General features: G+C 41.9%; 1 protein-coding gene across 4 annotated transcripts in view; it reads right to left on the bottom strand.

The window, feature by feature from the left end:
* Positions 1-26311, bottom strand: part of TTBK1 (tau tubulin kinase 1) — a 107004-nt gene that overhangs the window by 51702 nt on the left and 28991 nt on the right. For 2 of the 4 annotated variants that reach the window (XM_079328319.1, XM_079328318.1), the window contains exons 4-6: positions 17129-17202; positions 14236-14376; positions 12857-12961 (exon numbers count right to left, since the gene is read on the bottom strand). In XM_079328319.1, the coding sequence (XP_079184445.1) occupies positions 12857-12961; positions 14236-14376; positions 17129-17202 (320 nt within the window). Of the gene's footprint in view, positions 1-2188; positions 2309-2955; positions 3103-12856; positions 12962-14235; positions 14377-17128; positions 17203-26311 lie in introns of those variants that run through there. The other 2 variants (XM_079328320.1, XM_079328321.1) reach the window with 2 other exon arrangements.

The following is a 26311-nucleotide window of genomic DNA, read 5'->3' on the forward strand; positions in this document are numbered from 1 at the left end:
TTTAAATCAATACTTACTATTTCTGGCAGACAGGCTATCTGTGCAGTCTTTAATTAGATCTGTTCTGAAACCAAAGCCAAGCAGTTTGCAAGCATTGGTTGCAAACCTCTCCTCTCTCAGAAGCAAAGCAAAGCCCAGCTTTTGGAGCAGCCTTTAGCCATGCATCAGCCAACATGACCAGCTGCTCCTGAGCAGTCCCACACCTGAAGCCAGAGGGTTTTCCCTCCACTCCTCTCTCACGTGGTACCTCAGGGAAGGGAGAGTACTGCAGCTGAGCAAGACTTTGCAATTGCTTTCACAGGACCTTTAGCGTCCTTTGAACAAAACAGGCAGATGCTAACTGTGTAACAGTGTCTTCTGCTCATAAAGGTTGCACCTCTTTTAACCGTATTTGCCTGCCCAGCCAGTTACAAAGAATTGGTCACTGCAATCAAGTATTTCCCAGGCTGTGGAGACACCTTGTTTTCCATCCAAAAAAAAGCTCCTCCCTGAGCATTTGTTGTAGCACATGCCGCATACCCAAATATTACTGACTTTTCTTCTGAATTCATAAACATTAGTTTTCCAGGTGATTTCTTTACACACTTCATTCTTCCAGTTAATAAACTTCATCCCACCACTGCATTGGCCAGTAGTGGAAAAGAGCCTGGACAAAGCATCCTTGTTGTCCACACCAGTTCACAGTTGACACAGAATTGTGATTGCAACAGTTAGGAGCTTCAGACTATGGAGTTATACATAATCCAACTGATTTGAGTCCCCAAAACTATGAATATATAATAAGCTAACAAGTTGAAATATAATTTTAAACCACAGCTGATTTTGTTTTTACATATCAGTATTACTATAAAAAGTTATAAAGTGTATCTCTCACTAATTTGTGTCTACTACAAAGCTGAAGTACTTTACTACACAGTGCTGCATTGTGTTAGAAGCTTGGTTTAAAATGAGATTCAACTTGGGAGAATGTGTTAGATCACTACCACAGACCAAAACCTATACTCTGTATTCCTTTCACTGCATTAGCAATGTAGACTACTTCACAGAGACAGAACTAGGTAACAAAATCCTGCATGAATTGGATGTATTTTCCAAATTGTGCTCCTTTATACCCATAATTCTCCAGGTCAAACACTCGGGATCATTTCAAGTGCCAACAGTCTCTCTCATGATTCCCATGAAGTTTGTCTTTCCTGCACATTCCCCTTTTATTAAAGAAGTGCTCATATTTCCTCATTAATGTGAACCACTGCTTCTCACACCATGTTCATTCACAGAGATTAATATGATTCCTTTTGCCTCAATGGCAAAAGGAAACTGGGTGTTTTAAATGTCCCAGTTTTCAGCTCCTTTCCTAAAAAACTTGCATTTGGATGCCAGTACTTTCCTCCTGCTGTTTCTTGTGACTGTGGTATTCTCATGACCATGACCATTGGTTCCTGCCCAGGTATCTGGAAGTCTGTGCAGACACCTCATGAGATGCACCACCTTTGCCCCTGGCAGGCCTGCTGGCATCTAGGATATTAACCTATCTCTCCTGAAATGAGGAAAATGACTTTCAGTAGTAACATGAAAAAACAAAGTTAGCACAGTTTGAAGAGAAGGTGGTAACGAGAGAGGAAATGTCACAGATCACGGAAAGCATTTGGAGATATATCTTGGATAGAAATGAATTGTTGGAAAGGTTGTGGTAAGAAGCAGAAGTGAAAGAAAGCTTTAACTGAACAAAAAGGAAGTATCCCTGTGACTTCTAGGAACCTTCTGCTTCTTCAGACAGGTTCATGAGGGAGATGTAGGGATATGCCTCTCCAGCTCTTCTGGTGAGGACAAAATCCACACCTCTTATGCACATTTTGACTTTTTAATTTAAACAGCAGCATTTTGTAGAATCATTAATGACTGCATCATATTTTATGCCCATGGGGAGTCAGAAATGAATAGAGGAAGATGGAGACAGAAAAGAAAGATCAGGAAACTCCCCTCCCCTTGCCTCTGAAGCCACAGAATTGACAAAATCAGTTGGCACCACCCAAATATCTGCCAGCCCCTCAGGCAGAATCCCAAGTGCTCTAGGCCTTTGCATCACATTTAGGTAGCTGTCACAATCCTGCTGAAAAACAAATAGATCATGAGGAAAAAAAGAAAAACAGGCGTAATTTGGACTTCCATATATAACAAAAGCACAAACCAAAATGAAAACCCAGAAGCATGGTGATGGCACACTCACAACTCATAGCAGAGATGGTTACGAGCAGCGGATGGGAAGCCAACGCATCAAACACAGCCTCAAAAGAAGAGCCCAAAAGAACTGTAAAACAGAGAGAAACCCAAAGAAAAACATGATAAAAAAAACAACAAAATGAGAAAAAAATCAGACAGAAATTAATCAAAAAACATTCAATATTGTATCCCAACAGAAACCTGTGTCTTGTTTAGTTGTTGCCATCTCCCATCACCCTTCCCAGAGTCACTGGCCCATCCGGCGCTGAATTTCATTTAGAAAATCACAAAGCCTTGTGTGAGCCTGTGATTTGTGAGTGCTCTGTAAGTGGTGAGAGGGGACCCTCTACGGAGAACTTTCCCCTGCCTGCATATCACACCTAATAACTGGAAAAACAAAGTTGAGAGCAGCCACACAGACAGCCTTATGACAGATTACTTGTACACTACTGTGATTTTTCCTTCCTACAATTATCTGATATATACACCTCCCTTCCTCCCCTAACCAAATTGATCTAATAGCCCACAAGGGGATTTGCTCCCTCATCTCTTGCTCTTTTCATCCAGAGCAAGTTCTAACATTACCACGTAAGTTTCTAAAAATCAACAGGAATGTTCCCTTTCCTATTTGGATTGTTACGGGTTCTCACCCAAAATATTTGGTTTTTTTTCTGCAACCACTACCTTGCTTTCTCACAAACAATCTCCATACAAACAGTGGCTTGTCAACTTTACAGGTATCACAGTTGCCCACTTCAGGCATGTTCCCGTTCCCTGGTTACTGCTGCCATGCTCCACTGTCCATGGGGGGGATTCAGAATGGTGGTTTGGGAGACAGCAGGATGAAACTCAATGCTGTTTTTAGGTCACATGAGCAGTCATTGTATCTGTAAATGGCACAGTAGAAAAATCTGAGGGACATCCTCATCAGAGGCAAGAATTAATATTATAATATATTATATAACCTTAAAACTCAATTCAGTGACCTGAGAAAACACCTTGACTGAGAGATACTTATTCCAATAGAAATCAAGTAATCAAAAGCAATCCACACAATGGAGTTTCTTATTAGAGTATCACTATTTCCCTTCCCTAAAAATGTGCAAATTCTAAAAATTCCATCCATTTTGCATAAAACTTAGTTTTAAGAAAGCTATTTAAGTCTGCTTCTATTCTTTCCAAATCATAACAAACAAAGCAGTTGAGTTAAAATACCATCATTGCTACTTTACTTTAGGAGAGTTCAAAATTTCCAATGAATTTAACATTATTAAAGACCAAGATACTTTGTCATTCTAAATAGCACACATCATATGATTCCTGCACCTGAACTTGTGCTGAAGATGAGAAGGTGCTTTTCACAGCAAAAACGAAGAATGAGTATTTTTTTTTTTAGTCAAAAGCTTATTTCAGTTGTAATCCTATTATTCAGTTACCACGATTTTTAACAAGAGAGCTTTGGCTTCAGAACTACACTTGTTTCTTACATGCAGGGTCCCATAAAGCAATAAGCAGCACAGGATATCCCCACAGAAAGAAGAAAGTGCTAAGTAAGAAAGATAAGTTTTTCATTCGCTGAAACAGACCAAGGGAACTACTGAAATGGAAATGTTTTGGAGTCATATCTCCTTTGGGATTCAGACCTCAAAATGCTTTTCTGGAACCAGATGGAGATAATAATTTTTTTCTATCAAAAGGAAGACGAAAGGAAGTCGTGGCAATCACTGTGGTGCAGCACACTGAAGTTCAAACCTCCCCATCCCCTGAAGAGATGTGAAAACCACACATCCCTCCTTCTAGAGTACACTCTCATCCCGAAGCCACAGGGTGTTTTAAGACGCAATTTTAAGAACATACAAGTTGGAAAGGATACCTTTTGCACGGAATAAATTAATAATGATTACAAAGAGGGAGGAAGTGTATGGCCTGGCAGCAAATGCACTTACCTGACTGAGAGGAGATCTGACCTGCAATCCAACATTCACTTGCCTAGGGAGCAAAGCCTCTGTTCCCTCATCACCGACAACAGTAAGAGTTTTATATTCCTCCCTCTGTTTTCAAGTGGGAAGAATAATCAGAGCTTCAAGTGGAATAGCACCAACCAGAAGGAATGACACATTCAGATGTAATGTATACCCCCCTGCAGCTTGATAGTAAAAGCACTTAAGAGATGGAAAATGGGATCTCAGTCCCCTACAGTTATATATCAAATTTGAGCCTGAGTTGTCCTTCCTTTTCCCTCACCTCTTTAACAGCTGCTGCGTAAAATAAAACCAACAACAACCTGATGCAGATGATCTGAGGTCACCTTTGTTGACCCTGGGCTTTATGGTGAGAAAGGCAGAAACAACCACATGTAACAAGATATCAGATTCCCTGCTTGCTAGGAGAGTTTCAAATCTATCACCTAGTCTGCTTTCCATACATTTAATTTCAACAGCATTGGATTTCTGTAACAGTGACATTTTAAATCAGAACATAATCTCCCTTAAGTCCAAATTTGCTACACCACCAATGAAAGCAACAATGAGAACCTTAATGTAATTTTTGTGATGATTTATTTTATAACTAACCCATTCCTAGTGAAATGACATCTCTATATATTAAATGTGCAATGTTTTTAAGACCTAGGTCCATCCTTTTTCCTTTTCCTCATATCTGAACAAACATGACTGTGCTGTATTTTCAGCCTTTCCTCTTTACAATACAAAGTTTGAGACAAAAATTATATTCCCTCGCAAGCTAATATTGTAATACAGTTCCACAAATCTTTTATTCTACTCCAAAATGTTCATTCCTTATGTAATACTACTAACTGTATTCAAGCAAAAAGCAAGTATAAAGCAACTGGGGTTCTATGTCTGAATGTCTGGGGTATTAGGATGAAGCTGTTCTCGTCTCTGTGTTATTTTATAGCTCATTTTCCAGTGGGGGGAAAACTACTTAGCAGAAAAACATGCCATCATCTCCTCTTCTAATTCCCTGCTCACTGCAGTGAAGTTTATTTTTAACACTGCACACACACATTTGGAAAATAAATACCTTTCTCTCAATTAGCTGACACATTTCTTCAGCCTTCCTCACGCTCTTCTGCACAGGCTGTGCACTGTCCTGCCTACACCATCAACCCTGTACCCACTGACTCCCAGAGCTGCCTTCGTGAATGTGCAGTCTCTCCAGCAAGGCACTGCAAACTACTGCAGTGCAGTCTGAGCCACAAGGAGATTGAGATCTAATCAATGGGCTGCAGCTGACTAAGCTAAAATAAAATGCTTGGTGAGCAGAAGAGTGCACTGTCATATCCTGCAATGGGAAAGAGGCATCAGGAAAAACATAGCCTCTATTTTCCTATAAATAATTGAGATTAAACTTCTAAACCCTTGAACACTTTCAATTAATAACTGGGCCACAGGGAATATGTTTCTGAAGTCAGGGTACCACAGACGGAGGAAAGGCACAATGCTTTCTGTACTGCATGTGACAGAACAGGCAGAGCCAAGCAATGATCAAGGAGTTCTTGTCCAAAACGTGACCTACATTCACACAGAAGACCTTCATGACTCAGAACACCTCCATTACATAAGAATATGTTGTTCATCATCTGCCTAACAATGTTTATGTTCATTTCCCCCTTCAAGTTCACATTTTCTTCTCAGCCTTAGCCCTCCATATCAAACAGATTGTGCCAGTCCAGCTTTCTGCTATAAAAATTAATGCAAGATGAAAAATTTGACTTGTGCACATTCTAAAGAAGAGAATTCTACATATTTTTAAAAATCAAAAATTTCTCAGTTCATTCCCCAGTTGCTTAAATCTCTTGTCTTAACACTGACTACTGATATTGCTGCATGGCAAAGGCGGGTTGTACAACCAGGATGCCATGGTGAATAAAGATGCTTATGCCTCTATCTGAACCACAGCAGAAGGGTGCATCCAGGGGAAATAACAGCTAAATCCCTAAAAAAGATCACTGCATCATGTAATATCAAATTTGTTATGAAAGGTCTTGGGATTCTCCACAAAATGGATTTTTGGGTGGGAAAAAATAAGGGAGATGGAGAAAATCATGAAGAAAAAACTGGACTTGTTTGTCAGAAGAGTATCCTCTGCAAGCACTTACTAACTGGTATTGTACGGATTTGAATTCCTTTCCTTCATCTTCTTGTGCATGTTATAATCACAATCTTTTCAATCCCTCTTCACACAAATTTGTTATTACTGTCCTCTGAACACTGCTTAGATCTGCAACAGATTCTTTAAAACTGGATGGGTGGTATCTTATATATCATCAACAGTTACCTTAACAAGATTTGCAAAAAGGCACTAAAAAGGTGGTGCCATTTTCATCATCCTATTCCATATGGACCATAAGAATTACACTACTGGCTCTATTCATCTCAGGTTACCTGTATACAGTCCCAAAGGAGATGCTTCTGGATATCCTACAGGTAGGTCGCAGGGAACTGGGCAGATGCATTCTGTTTCATCTGGCATGTGCAATACTAATTTTTAAAAGGTATAGTGTTGGTTCAGGCCCCACAGACCAGAATAAAAATTTGACACTCTCCAAAGAACAAAATCAGCAGAAGTGCAACTAGATGGGATAACTATCTTTCTAACTAGGAAAAGTCTACACAGCTTTTCTAAGGGAAAGTAGCACATCACCAACAGTTTTCCCTGCAGCATTTGTGCATATAGGCAAGGGCAAGCTAGTCCATACAGTACAGCTGAGTTTTCAAAAACATCAGCCACTCAAAAGGTCCACTACAAGAAATTGCACTGCAAAATACGTTCCTCTCTCATTTGAATGGTGTCAACTATAATTGTCCTTTAAAGAGGCAATAAACAAGAAGTTTTGAAACCAGCCAAATTCAGAACATGATTTCCTTTACATCAAAGTTTAACTATGAGGCTGATTCTTAATGTTTAACAAAAACTTTGGCACAAAAAGTGTGAAAATTTTCATTTAATTTCCCCCCTGTCTTTATGGCATTTATAAGCAGCACAGCAAACCAATAACTAACAGAGCTGTAGCAGCTGTGACAGCACTCAACAAAGCAAGGGTGTGAGGGAGCCCAGGAACTTTGTTCAGGACAGTGTGGGCCGCACTGGGCCTGCAGTAATGGTGCTGATGGGCCACAAGGCCTGGTTCCCCATGTGAAAACAAGACCAACAGAATCTTCACAGAGCCTCTGGAAGGGAAAATCCAGAACGCTGCAATGCAAGGAAAAAGGGACAGGTAGCAGTAATGCTCACAGGAGTAAGAGATGGATATTCCCAAGAGAAGGGAAAGCTGGCAGCAGAAGGGAGGCTCCTGTCCTACATACAGATCTGCAGGTGCAGAATAGATTAAGTATCTTGGAGACTGGTGAGGAGGAACAAAATCTTGCCAGGGGAGCTGCCTGAACCTGAATCAAATGTCCGTACAGGGAAGCAAAGTTTAGCAATGGTCACTGAAGATTCCCTCCTGCAGGAAATAAACATCCCCATCTACTGACCTAACTCAATGTCAAGAGCTTTGTGGCTTGTTGGGAAGCCTGATATGGGATAATAAGGATGGATTGCCAAGTTTGTGTGGCCATCTGACTATGAACAATTGCAGTTCAAGTTCATGGGAACACCAAAGGGCTGGGAAGGCAAGGATGTGCATTTTCGAGGAACAATTTGAATGTATGAAGCTTTCCTGGGAGCAGGGGATGAGACAGTCACTATTGATGGGTAAGTGATCAGTACAGGCAGCATAATTAGTTGTAAACACCAGATACTGACTGCCTGATCAAGAATTAAAAACAGATGAAACCTTCTTTAAAAAACTGGAGGAAGCCTTGCAATTGCAAACCCTGGTACTCACATGGGGTTTGGATTACTCCTACATCTACTGCTCCGGCATTTACATATTGCAGAGACAACATGGCAGGGTGCAGCAATCCGAGTTTTCTTGTGGGCATTGAGCAGAACCAGAAAAACAACAAATGGAAATTTGCAGTCATAAGGGAAGAGCAACACTGAAGAGAAACACAGTTTCCTGGGGAACCTGGTGGACAACAAGCTGTCCATGAACCAGAAGTGCCCTTGTAGACAAGAAGGCCAGTGGCATCCTGGGATGCACTAAGAAGAGTACTGCCAGCAGGTCAGCGAGGTGATCCTGCCCCTCTGCTCAGCCCTGGTGAGGCCAGTCTGGAGTGCTGTGTCCAGTTTTGGGATCCTCAGGACAAGAGAGACAAGGAGCTCCTGGAGTGGGTCCAGTAGAGGGTGACAAAGATGATGAAGGGACTGGAGCACCTCAGTTCTGAGGAGAGGCTGAGGGAGCTGGGCCTGCTCATCCTGGAGAAGAGATACTGAGAGGGAACCTCATCAATGTCTGTCAGTGTCTGCAGGGAGGGCCAGAGCACAGGCCAGGCTCTGCTCGGCAGTGCCGGACAATGGCACAACAGGACACGGGCAGGAACCAAGGCTCAGAAGTCCACCTGAACATGAGGAAGAACTTTTTTCCTGTGCAAACACTGGGACGGATTATCCAGAGAGGTTGTGGAATCTCCCTCACTTGGAATAGTCAAGAATCATCTGGATGCAAATCCTGTGCCACATACTCTGGAATGGCCATGTTTGAGTAGGAAGGCTGGATCAGACATCCCACTCTGGTCCCTTCCAAATTTACCCATTCTGTGAATCTGTGTGTGATTCTTCTCTCCAGCATTAGATCACTCACCCAAAGCTTGGAAGTCTCAAGTTCAAAAGCTTTATCTCCTAGAGGAGTTCCTGCATTCTCACTTGACAGCAGAGTGCCACAAACACCATGTATTTAAGCCACAAGCAGAACGGGAGAAGGCATATTGAAATCTCTCTCATTTAAGCTTTATAGCCGTGCACAACATTAAGATATATTCCCTAGCAAAGAGATGTTGGGAGACTCAGAACCCTGAAGAAGGCCCTGTTTACTGTGACTAAGTAATTTTTCCACTGTCTTCAGAAAATTTAAGTCTTGAGCATCAAAAGACATTACTAAGCTTAATGAACCAGGAATATTTTGTGAATTTATCACTGACAGTACACCCTTGAGAAATTAAAAATTTCAGGTCAAACATACTTTGCTGAAGACAGAGCTTAACCAGAATTTACCACCTTTCAAACAGGATGGAGTGCAGCTATGAGAGGCAGGGAGGAGCAGTAAGAAATCAGCATCTCCTCTAGCAGTTCTGGCAAGTTGTGAGGCTCTTCCTTGTTCAGGAACTTGTCCATGCAAGTGTTTGAAAACAAAACATACTGAAAATATTAATTATTTTTTGTCTGCTAGCAGCCTCTCCTGTTTTTCACAATAGCCAGTCTCCCTTGCTAGCCAGGATGTTGGCTGTGATCCAAATGCCAGAAATGCTGTTGGTAGCCAAAGTAAGAGCCTTCAGCCAGGCCCTAAGCAGCTCCCAGCACACCACGGACACCACATGGCTACATGACCAATGCACATCTGCTCTGCCTGTCCAAAGCAGTAACTATCAAAGCCTGACTTCTACAACCCACAAAGAAATATCAAACAATGATACTTGACAACAGCTGAGCTTGCCTGATTGCCAGCAGAGGGAAGAAAGGTTGCTGATGCTTCCTTACACACCTTCTGGTCCCAACAATTTTCTGTCTTTATTGAGCAATCTAAGCTCCTACAGACTGCTGCCCAGCAGACTGGGCAATGTGGCAATGGGCAAGTAGTAGAGGTGTGAAACCATTCCTATGAAAACAAATCTGGGCCACAATATCTTTTCACCAAGGACTATCATTTGTGCTGATATTAACATCCCACATAAGGGAGATCAGTTTTGTTTTCAGGATAAATTTTCAGGATAAATTCAGATCCAAAATAGATCTGGATTTAGTTACATCAAGTGGGCCATAACTTAACAAATGCTGAGCTATCAAGCTCAACTGTCAAGTAGCCATCCTCTGTAAAGACAGAAATCAAATCCATAACACTCATCAGAGGCTCAGGAGAGTAACAGCTCCCCATGTAAGAGCTGCTGGAATAGCCCTTGAAAGAAGGCCTGGGAAGCCAGAGTGGTAAGAGCTGAGGATGGAGAAAAATAAAGCCTAATGAAGATTATGCAGAGTAGAAATTACCCCGCTTCAAAGTTTTAATCAATCTCTAGACAGTAAGAGGCAAGAGGTAATTTACAAAAAAAAAAACAAACCCAACAAATCCACAGAATCCTAAAGACCTGGCTCATTATCCATATTATTAGAAAGTCATTCAGAGTTTTTCTGAAAAGATGATAAATAAAATTGTGGCTCTGAATTTCAGAGGATATGAAAACAGCTGGTACTTATATGAAATTATTAATGAAGTATGACAATGCTTCTGAAACGGTAGGAAACTGCAGATAATCTATGTGAGCAGAAAACTTCTGTTAGAAACTGAATATGACTGAAAGCAAAATCCAGACATGCTTCCAAAAAAAGAGAGTGAGCCTCTTCCCTCACCTATCTCGTATATTGTACTTCAGAACCAAACCACAAAAATACTAGGCTCAGGATGATTATATTACAAATCTGAAAAATGTATTTTTCATGAAAAAATGAATGGAAGGAGAAGGCAGTAAAAATAATTTACCTTATTGGCTTGAAATACTCTCTTCAGTGAAACAAGTGATAAAGTTTTCATTAAAAACCCAAACACAAAACCACAGCACAATGTTTCATTTTTCTTGCCTTCATAACACCCTTCACCTCCATCTCCTTCCTAATCCTCAGCGCATTACTTGGGCAGCAATCACACTGTGCTTGTCCAGACAAATGCCTTCGTCTGGTAAGTGGGACTCAGTGGTACCAGGCAAAAGAGACATAAAAGGACCAAACAGCCCAGTGACTATTTATGTGGTTTTTTTGCTGTATAATTTCTGTTAAAAAGCCTGGCCCCTTGAAGTGTGGTGTGGGAGACTAGGCACATTAGATATATGAGACTTTACCCTGTGTAATCCTCTTATATCCCAAATGAATGGAGACTTTTCACCACTTTCAAAAAAGCACACTCCCACCCCTCAGGGGATGGCATGTATCTTTTTTAGGAAAAGATCGTATGTCATTCATCCTTTTTTGAGACCCATCTGTAGCAGGCAAGCAATGAACCACCAGACTGACCAGAATGAAGACAAACCTTCTCAGAGACCTGCAGTCTGACAAAGCCCCCATCACCCACACCAACCCAACTAGAACACAGCTTGCAAGACACAGCTGAAGAATCTTTTCCCTGGAAAAGGCTGGATGTAGAGCTGTTTCTAAAAACAGGGCCTGGGAGCAAACTAGAAGTGAAGTAATTTTAAATTATGGTGAGAAAGGAACAAAATTTCTTTAATTGTAAAGAAAGAATGGTGTTCAAATAATGGGACTTTAAATGCAGATATAGATAATTATTTCATTAAGAAATGAATAAATTTTGCAAAAAATCAAATGCCAGTTTCAATCTGTAATGGACTTGAATTCTGACAGCAGAATGAGGAAAGGAGTGGGGCTGTATTTGGTAAAGGGCATTATGGAGAAGGGTTATTCCCAAAGTAAAAAGCATTGAAAAGGAAGTCCAGTAGTATGTAATGTATGTCTTTCTATATAAGACGCAGGCCAACCTTTGGAGCTGCTCCCAGCTAGAGGGAAAAAGAAAACTGAAAAGACTTATGAAAGAAGAAAAAAAAAAAGAAAAATTTCCCAGCTATATTTGTCTACTAAAGACACAAAATCTCTCACTTGCATTTGCTTTCTTCCCACTCCCAAACCGTACCCTGCACTACACAGTCTCAGTATTTAGCTACCACATTATCAACATTTTGCAGAACAACAATTATCGTGCAGGTGGAAAAGGTGTGCAGATCTGCAGATCCAAAGCTGCAAACCCAGAATGATAAACAGAGATGTTGTATAAGTGGTCTCTGCTTGCACTGTGCTTTGAAATAAATCTAGGAATTCTCTGACAGATCCTAGAATATCTGAAGAGCTTTACACATCCTTATGAGTGACCCCAGATAACACCGTGCTGGTAAAAGAAATGAAGATAAAACACATATTACATGGCACAAGTCATGCACCCTGTCCTTACCTCCCCCCCCAGGTAGGCACACTGAAATATGCCTGCTAGGAAATCTGGACAGAGGCAGCAGACATAAAACTAAAGCCAGGAAAAGTGAGAACAGCATTACAGGCTGCAGCTCACAGTGAGCTCAACCTTAGGGATCAGGTCAGCCTCTAGCTTCTAGCACACTTTTTCATAAAAACCTTTAAGAATGCACCAATCTGTTTCCCCAGACCACAGAACAGACCAATCCCCTGGGGCTACAGAAGTTACATGGCCAGCACTGGGCTCATCCTCTTTGTTAGTGCATATTGCACACAGTAAGTATTACAAGCCTGTGGAAAACACGATTATCCTAAAGGAAATAAAAGAAGAAGAAGAAAAAAAAAAACAACACATCTTTTATAACAAAATCTATCATCCCTTCTTAGATCCCAACTCAGCTGAAGTCACTTGCTGCTTATCACCTTGCAGAAAACGCAGTCCAATACAATGATCATGGACAACAACAACACAATAAACTGAACCACAAAGCCTTTCCATTCCTAATCAATTGCAGAAACGGAAAAACACTCTTTGAAATGTACTTACCGGTCGGACTTCCCCAGTAGTGTTGGTGTACTGACGGGCCAGACCGAAGTCTAACATGTAGCACTTCCTGTACGTTGAAGGTAAGCGGCCCATGGCAAAGTTGGACTGGACAAAGAAGGAAAGCAAAAAGTGAAATTGATGCCAGAAGCTTGGATAAGAGTGGCCATTTGCTAGCAAAATTTCATCATGTAGCTCCACATGCCTCTGGTAGAAAGAAGTCAGAGATTAATTTCAAGATGTACCTTAAGCATCATGATTACAGAACCACTGCCTTGGTAAGAAGTTCACTTTGCAGATAAGAGACTGTGGAGCCTCAGCATTGCTAAAATTCACATTAGCTTCGTTAAATTTCTTCTGCTCTGAGAAACAGCTACATTTTACATCACTAGTTCTGCAGTGAGAACTCCATGACTTGCATAATAGACTTCTGTTCATGGCTCAGCTGCTAGCATGAATTATTCTGCCTTAATTTCCAGATCTCCATTTACTGCATTGTATTGCTTAGATCTATCTAAACACTCGGGAACACAGAAACCACCAGGCTTGGTTCTTAGTAAATAAAAACCAGTAACCGGCCAATGGAGCAGCTCCTTTTTTTAACCTTAATCTTAAAACTTCTATCCTTTACCACAATGGGTGACTGCTAAAGGATTTGTAGCCAATCACATCAGTGACTGGTTTTAAGCTGAATCTGGTCAGCCAAAAGCAGCTGATTCTGAAAGGAGCAAATGAATTTGCTAGAAGGAAGTTGGTCTCAGGTATGGCATAGTAACAAGTGAAGAACTGTAGAAGAAGACTTGCTTCTACAATTGGAATTGTAAAGAAAATTGTAAAAAAAAAAAGCACAGATTTGGAAATAATGTGCTTTGTCTATGCAGATGACCAACAATGTGACAGAGTTTCTGACACTGGAAACTGTGCTCCAACTCTTATGGCAATCACTCATACAGGATTAAGAGCATCTTTTAGCTAAGTCAAATACATGAATTAACATTTATTCAAGTGATGCGTCACAGAATAAGACTCCCTTTCTGAACAACTTTTACAGTGATAATTGGCTGGACTCCAAAAGACCATTCAGAACTAGAACTAGACTGCTTCACCATGGGATCTTGACTGGTGAAAGTATGACTGACAGCTACCAAACCACCATGGAGCAGCCTCTGCCAATAAAAGCTGGTTTGCTACGCACTTAAAGGAAGGACAATACTATATTACTGTTCTGTACCTATAGAAAACAGCCAACATGTCAAACATTCGGAGTGTGCAAGGAAGCCTGAATGTCTCTGCTGAGACCTGCCCGCACTCAGACTGTCTTTATTGACTCAAGCAGAACAGATAGACATAAAACCAAAAGGAAAATTTCCAAACCAACGTACAGGCTTGATGTCACGATGCAGGAATCCCACAGAGTGAATGGCTTCTATTGATTCCAGAATCTGCTTGCCCAATCGCAGCGTTGTGCTCAGTGTAAAAGTCCCTCGAGGCTGACTCCTTCTGAGATCTGCAAGATTTCGGCCCTGAAACAGTCAACAGACCACTTAAACCATCACAGGAAAGCAGAGCCTTTCACAGCTGTGAGTTCTAATATGCAACCTCAAAAAAGCAGACATGCTACTCAGAGAGGAGCCCAGCTCATATGTGCTTTATTTCTTCTGTAAGACCTTCCAGATCTTTTCATTTTGGTTTTTAAGTGATGCACTTGCTGATAACCAGACTGCTATCTTGGGAAGTCAGCTGGTCACTATTTGTGCATTAGGCACAAATTTGTGCATTTAGCACTGCCTCAGACTGTAGAGACCAGCATCTCCTTACTGTTAAACCCAGACCATACAGAAGCTTGTTCTCTGACACATCTAAACATTAAAGCAGTTCAAATTTGACAAGGAGGTCATGATGCTGCAGTTTCCTCAGAAACTTCCTAGCACACATTGTCTGGTTCAAACTGAAGCCAGCATTGTTGTGGCAAGACTATAATGAGGAAAGTTGTCTATCAAGAGAATCATACCCAAAATCAGGAGAGGAGGATTTTCCCATTGACTTAATATTTATCAAAACAAATTGCTAATTTACCTCCAGTTAATTAAATTTCTGAGGAAAAACCAAAGGGCTACCAGCTATGCATGAAAGTAATGATGATTTAGGAAAGAAAAAGTGAAAAAAATGGCAGAGTAAATGCAAGAAAAATCCTAGTTTCCTTTGATGTCTATTGTCTCAGTTTTGTCTATACTTCTTTAGTTATGTAAAGAGAAGCTACTAAAGTGAATGTATTCCATGATAGAGTGCTGCTCTAACCCACAGAACAAATGCATTTACCAACTCATTAGAAACGTTAGGAATAACTCGCTGTTTCAGAGAACATTCACAAAGAATGAAAGCTATAGGGATATGCTGTTTATTATTATACTTTAGAATCTCTTGATTCTGCTTCTGTGAAGGCATACATAGAAGACATCTAGCTATAGAAGACATGTTTATAACACAAGTCCACATGAATTCGAGCAAAACTCCCAACAGCAAATACATAAAAGATTCCAAACAGTTGAGAAGACAAAGAGATTGCTCTCCAAATGCCATCTCTTTATCCACTCATTTCCAGTTCTCAAGTTATTTACAGGCTTAAAGGTGCCAGCTGGCGCACGCAGCATATGACAAGTCTCTCAAATTGTTTTGAGCCATGTTTCACTTCAGGCTCTGGACCCATGAAGAATCACACTCGATACAGCCATTCCACAGCAGTCCACCCAGGTTTGCTCCTTAACATGAACAAAATCAAACTAAACCACCCCTCTATTGCTTATGTTCTTGAATTTCTGACACTTCAGTAGAGGCAGCATAACTTTGTCATTGCTGTCATGAAACATCCAAGTTACTGAACTGACAGCAGATCTTGCTTTCTACTGCAAAGCTGTTCCTTGAACACCAGCTCTTTTATCCAATGGTAACATGGAAAGCAAGGCTCAATTTTTTCAGGGCTGCACACTGAAATGTGCTGTAAGTTTCCCCAGCTGCTACTGCTACCAGGAAAAGACACAAAATGAGCATTATTTTCCAAATAAACACCATCAGGCAGATTATGGAACAGTGCAGATGCAATGAGTTGCAAAACTTGAGAGTGGAAGTTTCAGTCCTGGTGACTGAAGAGAAAGGGAGAACTGCAGTACACAACAGTCAGAGGGACCCATGATAAACCATGTCCAAGTAGGTCTTGAGGACAAAGAAGAATTTTCACCTGAAGAGTAATGCTGCAGAACTTGCTAATGCCTTATGTATCAACGTTTTCATCTGCAAATAATTAAATTATTTTGAGCTCTGCCTACTCTACGAGTTCAGTTACATAGTCAAGAACAAACTAGAAAGTAAGAGAATCCATGAAGAGAAATTTATTTCCAAGACAAAAGTCCCTTTTATCAGGATTTGGAGGGTAGAAGCCTTGTTCTTCCATGAGCTCCAGCTTGACCTTTCATGAATCATATTCATACTCACACTGCAGCAACAGCAGTAGCCAGGGTTGTTTAAAGCATTTTATCTATCCATAACAGCAGTCGTGATGCCAACGGCACATAAAAGGCAGACCCAAGCACCAGGAGTTTACTGGGTTTATACAAATGTCATGCCAAGCAGAAATACAAAAGAATCAGAGGTTTACTTTAAAGAAGTACTGAGATCTTCTGGTACTCATTTTACTTCACCTACTGTCTAGCAGTGCAGTCACCATGTGGTAGCTACCCAAGTATTTTCCCTTATTGACTTGATATCAGCAGTGTTCAATCAGGAGTAAACACTTCCACAGCAGAAGGTGAGCTACTGCTGAGCTTGGGAGACACAGGGGAGCCAGAGATTATGGCCCTTTACAGAGAAACTGCTGCTGCTGTGGCACCACTGCTCTCACTCTGAGCTCTGATACAAGATACATTTTGAATGCTGCATCACAGCTCAGCAGGAGGTGTTTCAAAGAGCTGCCACTGATGCACAATACTGTGGGCTGCTCCTGTGAGCATTCTGAATCGAGTGCTTTCCCCAGAAAACAGACAGAAAGCCATATTAAACAGAAAAGCAGAGCTGTGAAATATTTTAGCACATACTGACAGCTGGAGCCATCCCAAGGGATATCAGAGCAACACCAGCACTTCTCACTGTATTCCATTCCAACCTGTCTCTGTGTACAATCAAGTTTTTACATCAGCGCTTGGTCTTATTCTGTCAGTGTAAATCCTTCCAAGTGATGCCATCTCTATTGAACAGACAGGAGAGGTGAAGAACAGAACTCACCTGAAGCTGCATGACCACGTAATTAAACTTTTCATTTCTTCCACAGCCAATAAATCTGCAAACATGATCCTTCCCTGAAAAGAAACAGAAATTAACAGAATAGAATACAAGATAACAACCCTGTGATCATGATGTTTAGAGAAATGGTATCTGATTCAGGGCTGGCACCCATAAAGTGGTATCAGGTAAGGAGTTTTGCATAACAAACTGAGCTCAGCTCATTGCACCAACTTTACTCAGTACAAGCTAACTTGTACACACCACCACCACACTTACCTACTAGTGCTGCTTACCCTGAAACAGCTAATCTAATGCTACCTCTACATGAACAAATCCTGATTTTTATAGTCAGAGACACCTGAAAAAGAAAGATGTTTATGGAAATACTCCATTGAAACATTAAAGGAATTTCATTTTCATTTCAACAGAAGGACAAAAATGGAGCCATTCAGTGTCAAGTTCTGCCATGATGTTAATATATACTACACCTATTCAGGCAAAATCAAACTAACTCAGTCACCCCACAATGCTCAGCTGCTCCTCCAGGGCGTGAGTGGAAACTGTGGTTTCAGACCCTGACCTGTAACACATTTGTGATGGTTTGCTGTCTGGATTCTTGGAATGGGAAGGATAGGGCATGAATTCCCCTAATAGCAGACTGTTGATAACAAAGTAAATGTTGATGCATACCACCATGGTGAATTCTTGGTTCCTAATAGAGTTTCTAAGCAGGGAAGGACATGAGAATCATTGTATAACTTTGCCCTATGTTTCTTAGTAGCACTTGAGCAATGGTGATTTGAATTAGTTTTTAAACCAAAGCTTATTTTTTGATAATTCCTAGTTTTAAAGAAAAAAAAGGAAGAACATGAACATGTAGAGTAATGAGTAAATGCACTGCCTGTAACACCCTCAGGGCCATGCTACTGCTGCCACTGTGTGTACCACAGGCCTGGGGCATCAGAAACTGCTGGGGACAGCAAGACATGACAGAATAGGGATGTGAAGGGCAGTAGGAGACAAAGAAGGAGCTTTCTCACTGGAGAACCAGAGCTTTGACCAGAGCAGTGCATACAGCTGTGGAATATGGAGCTTCATCCCAGGACCCTCAGTAAGAGCATCAAGAGCCTGCCCTTTAAGGCCCAGCAGCAACCCACACCAGAACAACCATACTCTCTCTCCTTCCACAAAGAGGAAACAGAGCTGCTGGCAACTGGAACTGGAGGAATAGAGACCCAGACTGCTCCTTAATACCTTTTGAAGAACAGGTTTAAAACAAACAAATAAACAAACAAAACACCTGTCCTAGTAATCACCTGTATCTGGTTAGATGAACAAAAAGGTTATGTAAGGTTATTATCCAGTTTCAAGACTGAATGTGCAAGACCATGCTGAAACCATCAAGGAATGTCACAACCATCATATTTCAGGAAAAGATATACAGAGATTAGGAAAGTACTCTCTTTGGTATATGACAGAATCTTCTGCGTTGGAAGGGACCCACAAGTATCATTGAATACAACTCCTGGCTCTGCACAGGACCATCCTCAATACTCACAGCATGTGCCTGAGAGCTTTGTCCAAATGCTTCTTGGACTCTGTCAGGCTTGGTGCTGTGACCACTTCCCTGGGGAGCCTGTTCCAGCACCCAGCCAGTCTCTGGCTGAAAAACCTTTTCCTTATCTCCAACCTAAATCTCCTGTGACACAGTTCCAGACTGTTCCCTCAGGTCAGGTCACTGGTCACCAGAAAGAAGAGATCAGTGCCTGCCCCTCTGCTGTCCCTCACAGAAGTTGTAACTGCAGTGAGGTCTCCCCTCAGTCTCCTCCAGGGTGGACAGACCAAGTGATCTCAGCCACTCCTCACATGGCTTCCTCTCCAGACCCTTCACCATCCTCATCGCCTTCCTTTGGACACTCCCTAATTGCTTTACGTCTTTTTTATATTAAAGTGCCCAAAACTGCCCCTGCACTCCAGGTGAGGCTGGGCTCTGCCCAGTGCAGAGCACAGCAGGACAATCCCCCCCTTGCCCTGCTGGCAATGCTGTGCCTGATGCCCCCCAGGGCCCCCACAGGTGGCCCTCCTGGCTGTCAGGGCACTGCTGACTCATGTTCAACTTGCCACTGATCAGGATCCCCAGGTCCCTTTCCATGGCACTGCTCTCCAGCCTCTCATTCCCCAGTCTGTACATCCAGGGTTGCCCCAGCTGTTCAGCTGTTCTTCAGTACCTCCCAGAATCATCTTCTCCATATCTCCACCAGGCACTGAAGTGAGACTGACAGACCTGTAGTTTCTGGGGCCCTCCTTTTCCTTCTTGAAAATTAGGACAATGCTCACCAGCTTCCAATCATCTAGGACCTCTCTGGATTCCCAAGACCGCTCAAAAATCATTGAGAGAGGTTATGGAATGACACCAGCTAGCTCTTTGAGGATTCTTGGATGAATCCCATTAGGCCCCATAGATTTGTAGGGATCCAGCTGGAGCAGCAGATTGCACAATTTCAGGGTCAGCTGGGAGCTGATCGTTCTCACAGTCAAGATCCTCCAAGCTCAGGGCACTGAGACCTCCTTGGGCCATGTTAAAGACAAAGAATGCATTAAACACCTCTGCCTTGTCCCTGTCTCTGTAAGGTGACCATCCCCATCCTGTAATGGCACTACCTAGTGCCATCAAGATATTTGGAAAAAAACCTCTTTTTCATCATCCTCCACAATTTTGGGCAGCTTCTACTCCAGCAGAGCTTAGGCTGTGTAAATTTTCTCCTTACAGTGGCAAGCAGCATTTTTGTATTTTTACCATGTCACTTGATCTTGCTCCCAATGGGCACATGTTCTTCCTTGATCCTGTTTCTCATCAGGACCCTTGGATACTGGGTGCCACTGGTTTTCTGCTGTTGACAAGCTCATTGCAAATTCAGTGTTGATTTTGACAGATTTTTGTTTTTCTGTGAAAAACCCTTGAGATATTGTCTGGATATAGAATATGTCCTGGTGTGGGTATTACCAAGAAGGAATGACCAGGAAGCCTCAGCTGTCCCTCCCATATCCTTGCTGTGTGCCGTAGTAGGGAAGGCTGTGCTGCCTGCCAATGTGAAGAGACCCTCAGAGCCAGGGCTGTGGCTACAAAGTCAACATACTTGAATAACCACAGAAATAATCAGTTCTGGCATTTTAGGATCTCATGACACTCCTGTCCTTCAGCAAACTGGGCACCCACACAGGTCACAGAGAAGATAGACAGGAGAAAGCTCACACTCACCCCAGCCATGATGCACAGATTTGCACAGACACACTGTGAGACCCACTTTATTTTGTTCACCTTTCAGAGTGCCAGGGCATAGATATAGAGGCAAAAGCCAAAATACAATGACTGTTTCTAGTGACAATGTGAGCTATTGTGTGGCAAAAAGGGTAAATTACTCATTTTTTAAACCTGCTTTTATTGTTTTAAATAATTGCAAAGCACGGACACCATGTGCTTTTTGTGGCTGCAAAACCACAGACAAGAGCATCTCCTTTGACAAGGAGAACCTGCCCATCTAAATCATTAATTTCAGTGAAATGGAAGGGGTAGAGTCCAATGATATGACTTAACACATATCCTTGTCTAATTTCTTACTGCCTCTTCTGATTTTGAGTGTATTTCTAAATTAAAAAAAAAATCAGTTTCCTCCATAACACTATTGTGTTCTGGATCACGACCCTTTACAGAAAGAAAAAGCATTTTAGTTTTTATTACTTTTGAGAACTGTTTGCTTGTTTAGGATTACAACATGTTTCTTCTTACTATAATTTTTAAAAATGATGAATGGACTGACAGTTGTTGATGACCTGCATCCCCAGAATGAATTGATTTTATACCTAGTCTTCCTTTCCAGCCTAAAATGGGCTCGAACCTGACCTGTTTGGTTTGGGAATTTAAGCTTTCCCTGGAACAGCTCCGCCATGCACTATTTTGCAACACAAGCAACACCAGGAAAATAGAAAAAAGGTGAGGGGAAACTGTGCCCATTTCTGCATAAAACAAAAAGAATATTACAGAGTGTAGAAAAGGCAGGCCACATTTAGAAGTGGTGCATGTACAGCCAGCCAGCCAGCCGTACAGGTGGGATAAATGCCTGCAGCATCAAACCCTCTGGGTCCTGGAGGCTTTCACTCATTTGTTATCTAAAGGAGGCACCAGATTACAAGTGTTCACTCTATTGGAACAGACAGTCAGGTGTGACTCTGGGATTCCTGCAGCTCAGTCCTGAGGCTGATCAAAATTATGATGCACACAAGAACAATCATGTTAATAATCTCCTGTGCAGACAGTATGATGAAACTGTCATTCCATCATGAACTTTCCTTTAAGGCAGCAGGAAATAGCCCTCTCATCTCATACATGCCCTCCTCAAGCATGGAGATCATAGCAGAGAGCAGCAAAGCACATTTTAACCCACAAAAGAAAGAGGAGGGGGAAATGGTTCTTTTCCCAAGGTATATTTGGTATGAGAAATCTCACAACTGTTTTACTGCACTAATTGCCAGGTGACACTTGCTCCTTTGCTAGATTGCTCAACTCAGTAGTTGCCCAGATATGCCAGAGGGCCATGAGCCATACCATAGAAAGTACACTCTGTATCTGCATCTGTTTGTTACTAAAACAAAGCAAAGAACAGGGCAAGAGATTATAAAGAGTTTTGGCCAGTTAATTAACTAATATTGGAGGAATACATCAGCCCGGGTGTTCCTAAGCCCTGACTTGAGAAGTTTCAGTGTTTTATTTTGTTCACAGGCATTTAGTTAAGGCAAAATTTTAATTTCAGCCATAGAAAAATATTCTTTTTACTGCAGTCTTTTAACTACAATGAATCCAATAATGTCCCATATAACATGGGGCAAGAAATATTTCAGTCACTGAAATGGTCTTCACTGTTCTTCTGAAGAAACTTTAAAATTACAGTCAGTAATTATGTTCTCATGTATAAGAACTCCTTCAACCCTTGGAGAGATATTCATCTCCTTGTAGAGATATGATTAAAGTCCCCATTTGAATACTTTAAAACTTTCATTACATGAAAATCTTTCATTACACAGCCCCTAAAAGAACCTAAATTGTGATCGTTTTTTGAATCTATTTTTTCACATGGATCAATTTCAAACTAATGGACACCAACATTCATTCCAATCTTCTACTCATTTAAGTTCTTAAATATCCCTAATGTATTTTCAATGCAGCAATGAAACAAATCAAATAAATACTAAGAAGGAAATGTGACATAACTGTTGCAACTTGAGGTGTTTTTGGAATAGACTCCCTATTTCCTGTGTTTTCACTAGAAAATCAGTAACCACTCTCCTCCACAAAGAAGTTAAAACATTTAATATTTTAATTTTATGCTAAAATTCTGTGATTCATCTGCGTAGAGTAGCTGCCTCATTCCTATTAGTTCACCCAAAACACTGAAGTAACTTTGGCTGCATGAATTATCATCAATCTCACAGCAATTGTTACTTTTATTACTGCTACCTTACCAATTCTTGCATTTTCTCCTGCACAAGACCAACTCTGATACAACATCAGGAGTTCAGCAGTGCCCACTTTTAATGTAACATTAAAAGAAAGTGCCAGAGAACTGGATTTGTTCAGCCTTTAGGAACACAATAGAAGGGAAACTATCTACTGGTCTGAGCCACTTAACACAAGAGTGCCAAGACGATGGAGCCTGACTTTCCTCAGAGCTTGTCCTGGTTTCAGCTGGGCTGGAGTTCATTTTACTCCTATAGTATCCGTCACAGTGCTGTGTGTTGTATTTAGGATGAGAACAGTGTTGATAACACATGAACGTTTAGGCTGTTGCTTAGTAGTCCCCACTCTAAGTCAAGGACTTTCCAGTGTTCCCCTACTCTGCCAGTGAGTAGCAGCACAAGGAGCCAGAAGGGAGCTGTGAGAGACAGGAAAGGTTGATGTCTCAAGACATTTTGGGGTGCATGTGTGAGGGGCAAGGGCAGACAGTGCACCCCTAGAGCCAGTATCCCAGTCTGGCAGAGCTACCCATTATCACACTGGAGAAAATGCCCCACATCCCATCCCTGGAGCCCCTAACCTAACTCCTGAGTGGCCAAATGACCAGAAGTCCCACCTGGGGGAAGGGCCCAGGAAGGCCAAGGGGTATTTAAGGCCAAGTACATGGTGAGCATGTCTTGACCCTACCTCCTCTTGGAGTTCCTATTAGCTGAACATTGTTAGAGCCCAGGAGTTGGTAGCTGTTTGTGTCCTTTTCTGTATCGTTTCTGCCCTTCTCCTTCTAATTCCCTCTTTTAGAGTAACTTAAAAACAAATGGGCTTAGAGTTTGTGAAGTTGAGTGGGATAAATCAATGCTTTGACAAGTGTTTTGCGTTGACTGAATGCTGCTTCTAACAATTTGTCAAAGTTCTCTAATTTTACAAATCTACCAGCAAAGTCTGTTTTGTTGTTTTGACCTCTTGAGAAGATCTTGTCAGTATTTCTCCTTGTGTGTCTAAATCAAGAGTGCATGAACAACCATTAGACCTGTGAAAAGCTTCATTGAGAGAGGTTTTTGGGGCCTTGCAGGAGCACAGCTGGAATAGCTGACCTGAATGGACCAAAGGGATACTACTTACCGTGAAATGTCACGCCTGGTATAAAAACTGGGGCTGATTTGCCAGGAGCCACACACCACTACTTGGGAATGTGCTGGGCATCGCTCAGAGCATGGTGCATCACTTGTACTTCTCGGGTTTTATTCCCCCCTTTCATTTTCTTATCTCCCTTTTCATTACCACTATTATTGTTCTTCTTTCAATTAATGAACTGCTCTTGTCTCATCCCATGGGTTTTATATTTTTCCACTGCTCCCTATCCCATGGGGGCAGGGGTGATGAATGAGCAGCTGTGTGGTCCTTACTGACAGCCAGGGTTAACTCATAATAAAGGCACATAGAGAGGCACTGAGCAGGAGCTGCAACATGGGAAGTTCCTATTAGGTCTGACTTCTTTATTCCTCAATAAGGATGGTGAAACCCTAGAACAGGGGCCCAGAGAGGCTCCTCTCTCTCTGGAGGTTATTCAAAACTTCACTGATAAAAGCCCAGAGCAAGCAGATTTATTTCTTCTCTGCTGGGAACACGAGGTTGTATTAGAGGTTCTTCCTGAGAGCCTAAATTTTCTTCTGGATCTGTGTCATATGCTGGGAAAAGTCCAAGTGCTTAGGATACTAAGCATAACGTAACTTGCTTGAGCACCCAGCATTGCTGGGGTCTCTATGATACGCACAGCTATGGACACGTAGGTGTACAATTGCTCTTACTGGTATTTGGAAAGCTGCAGGTGTTTCTCAATGCTCTACATTATAATGTGCATTTTACAGCTATCCTCTTCTTTATTTGCCTGTCAGTGTCAGGTTTATCAGCATATCACAGCTTTTGTATTCTGGGGATATTGAATTTACTTTTATACAAATACTATAAAGAAATGGAGGATTTTTCACTATTAGGAAATGAAATGAGAGTTATTTTCATCATCTTCTAACTTTACTTGGAAATCCTGCCTTTAGGTTGGCAGAGCTGGCTCACATAAACTTCTTTCCTCTGCAGTTATCAAGTTTCATCTCTGTCCAGACAAGCCAGATGACTTCAGGGACTTGTCAACCCAGCTGGACAAAGGGGTTTTTGAACATGAAAGGAGAAAAATTCTGTGTTAGAATAAGGCTTAAATAACTACATTACTCTACAGTTATCAGCTAGGATTTAACCAATTGGGTTAAGCTTGCTAGTGCTTCTGTAATAAATCAATGAAGTAATGGATACAAACCCCAAAAGTCTGGTTATTGTCCCCCAATCAAACAGATAAAGATAAAACTGCCTGACCTTGCACAGCTTGATTTCCTCTAGTTGTTTCCCAAAACTAACTACTTGAAGAGGAGTAACTGATAACAGATCCTACACAGGTCAAGGCACAATACTGCTGGAGCAGAAATTTATAACAAATTAAAATCTCCAGAAAGTATGGTTTAAGTCCTTTTTCACCCATGCCATGACCTTCCCCCACCTAATGGCACCATACTTAGCACAGAAATCATACCAAATGTACCAAACACTTCTACATGGAAAAATGCAGTGCTGGGTAGAGAGGCTCAGGTTACATCAAGTCTGTGAATCTACCACCCTGTGATGGCCTAAAAGCCTGACAAGGGCAATTTTTTCTATTTTCTAGCCTTTGCAGATAGCTTGCTTACATCCACCTGGCAAAATATTGTAGAAACACATAAACTATGTCTACAAAAGTAACAGAGAGTTAAGGCACCCCTTTAAGACAAACCTCACACATGCAATAAGAACAAAAACCTCTAGTGTGATGAATAAATCCTTCAGAGAAAGCTTTACCCTACCCCTGTTCCTGCTCCTGTCTCTGCTCCCGATCCAGCGCCCTGCTCCTGTCTGCACGGGACAGCTGCCTCTGGTCCCGTCCTCGCTCCTGCCCCGTCCCTGCTCCTTGCTTCTGTCCCTGCCGGACTGCGGCTGATCCCGATCCCGTTCTCGGCTCCCCCTCCTGTCCCTGATGCCGATCCCGACCCCATTCCCGCTCCCGCGGGAGGGAGGGGGATGCTGCCCGTGGCTTCAGCCCGCAGTGGGATCCTGGGCGGGGCAAGTGGTTTCACACGGATAAAAGAATTCCCGGGGACATCCCCCAGAGAATGTTCTACAGCTGTTAAAGTTGTATGTTTTTATAAATGTTTCCGGTTGTCTGTAATGTTAATTGCTAACGTTAAGTTCTTGGCCTCACTCTGTTTTCGGCCCCAATTGTCTTACTCAGGTACCCCTTTCCCCTCTCGTCGGGTTAATACCCTCGCTGCCTCCCTAAAATGGCGCCCGTGACAGAGGAGGAGGAGTGACGTCATGGAGTATATGCAAATGAAAGATGCAGAGAATGCTGGGACAGCATTCAGAGCTGAAATCCCTAAAATAACGAGCCCAAATAACATCTAAGACTGAAAATAGCGTTCCAATGCTGGGAAAATAAGGGAGAAGACAAGGTCACCACCCGGAGCCGCTCGGTCTTGTCGCCATGACCTCAATCGCACCTTACCATCAGGACCTCCCCTCACAATAACAAAGCATTACAATAGTTTAAAAAATCCATAGAATTGGAAGAGTTAATTGCACTTGTGAGGTGAGAA

Source organism: Erithacus rubecula, assembly GCF_903797595.1.
Source record: "Erithacus rubecula genome assembly, chromosome: 2".
NCBI classification, from domain to species: domain Eukaryota; kingdom Metazoa; phylum Chordata; class Aves; order Passeriformes; family Muscicapidae; genus Erithacus; species Erithacus rubecula.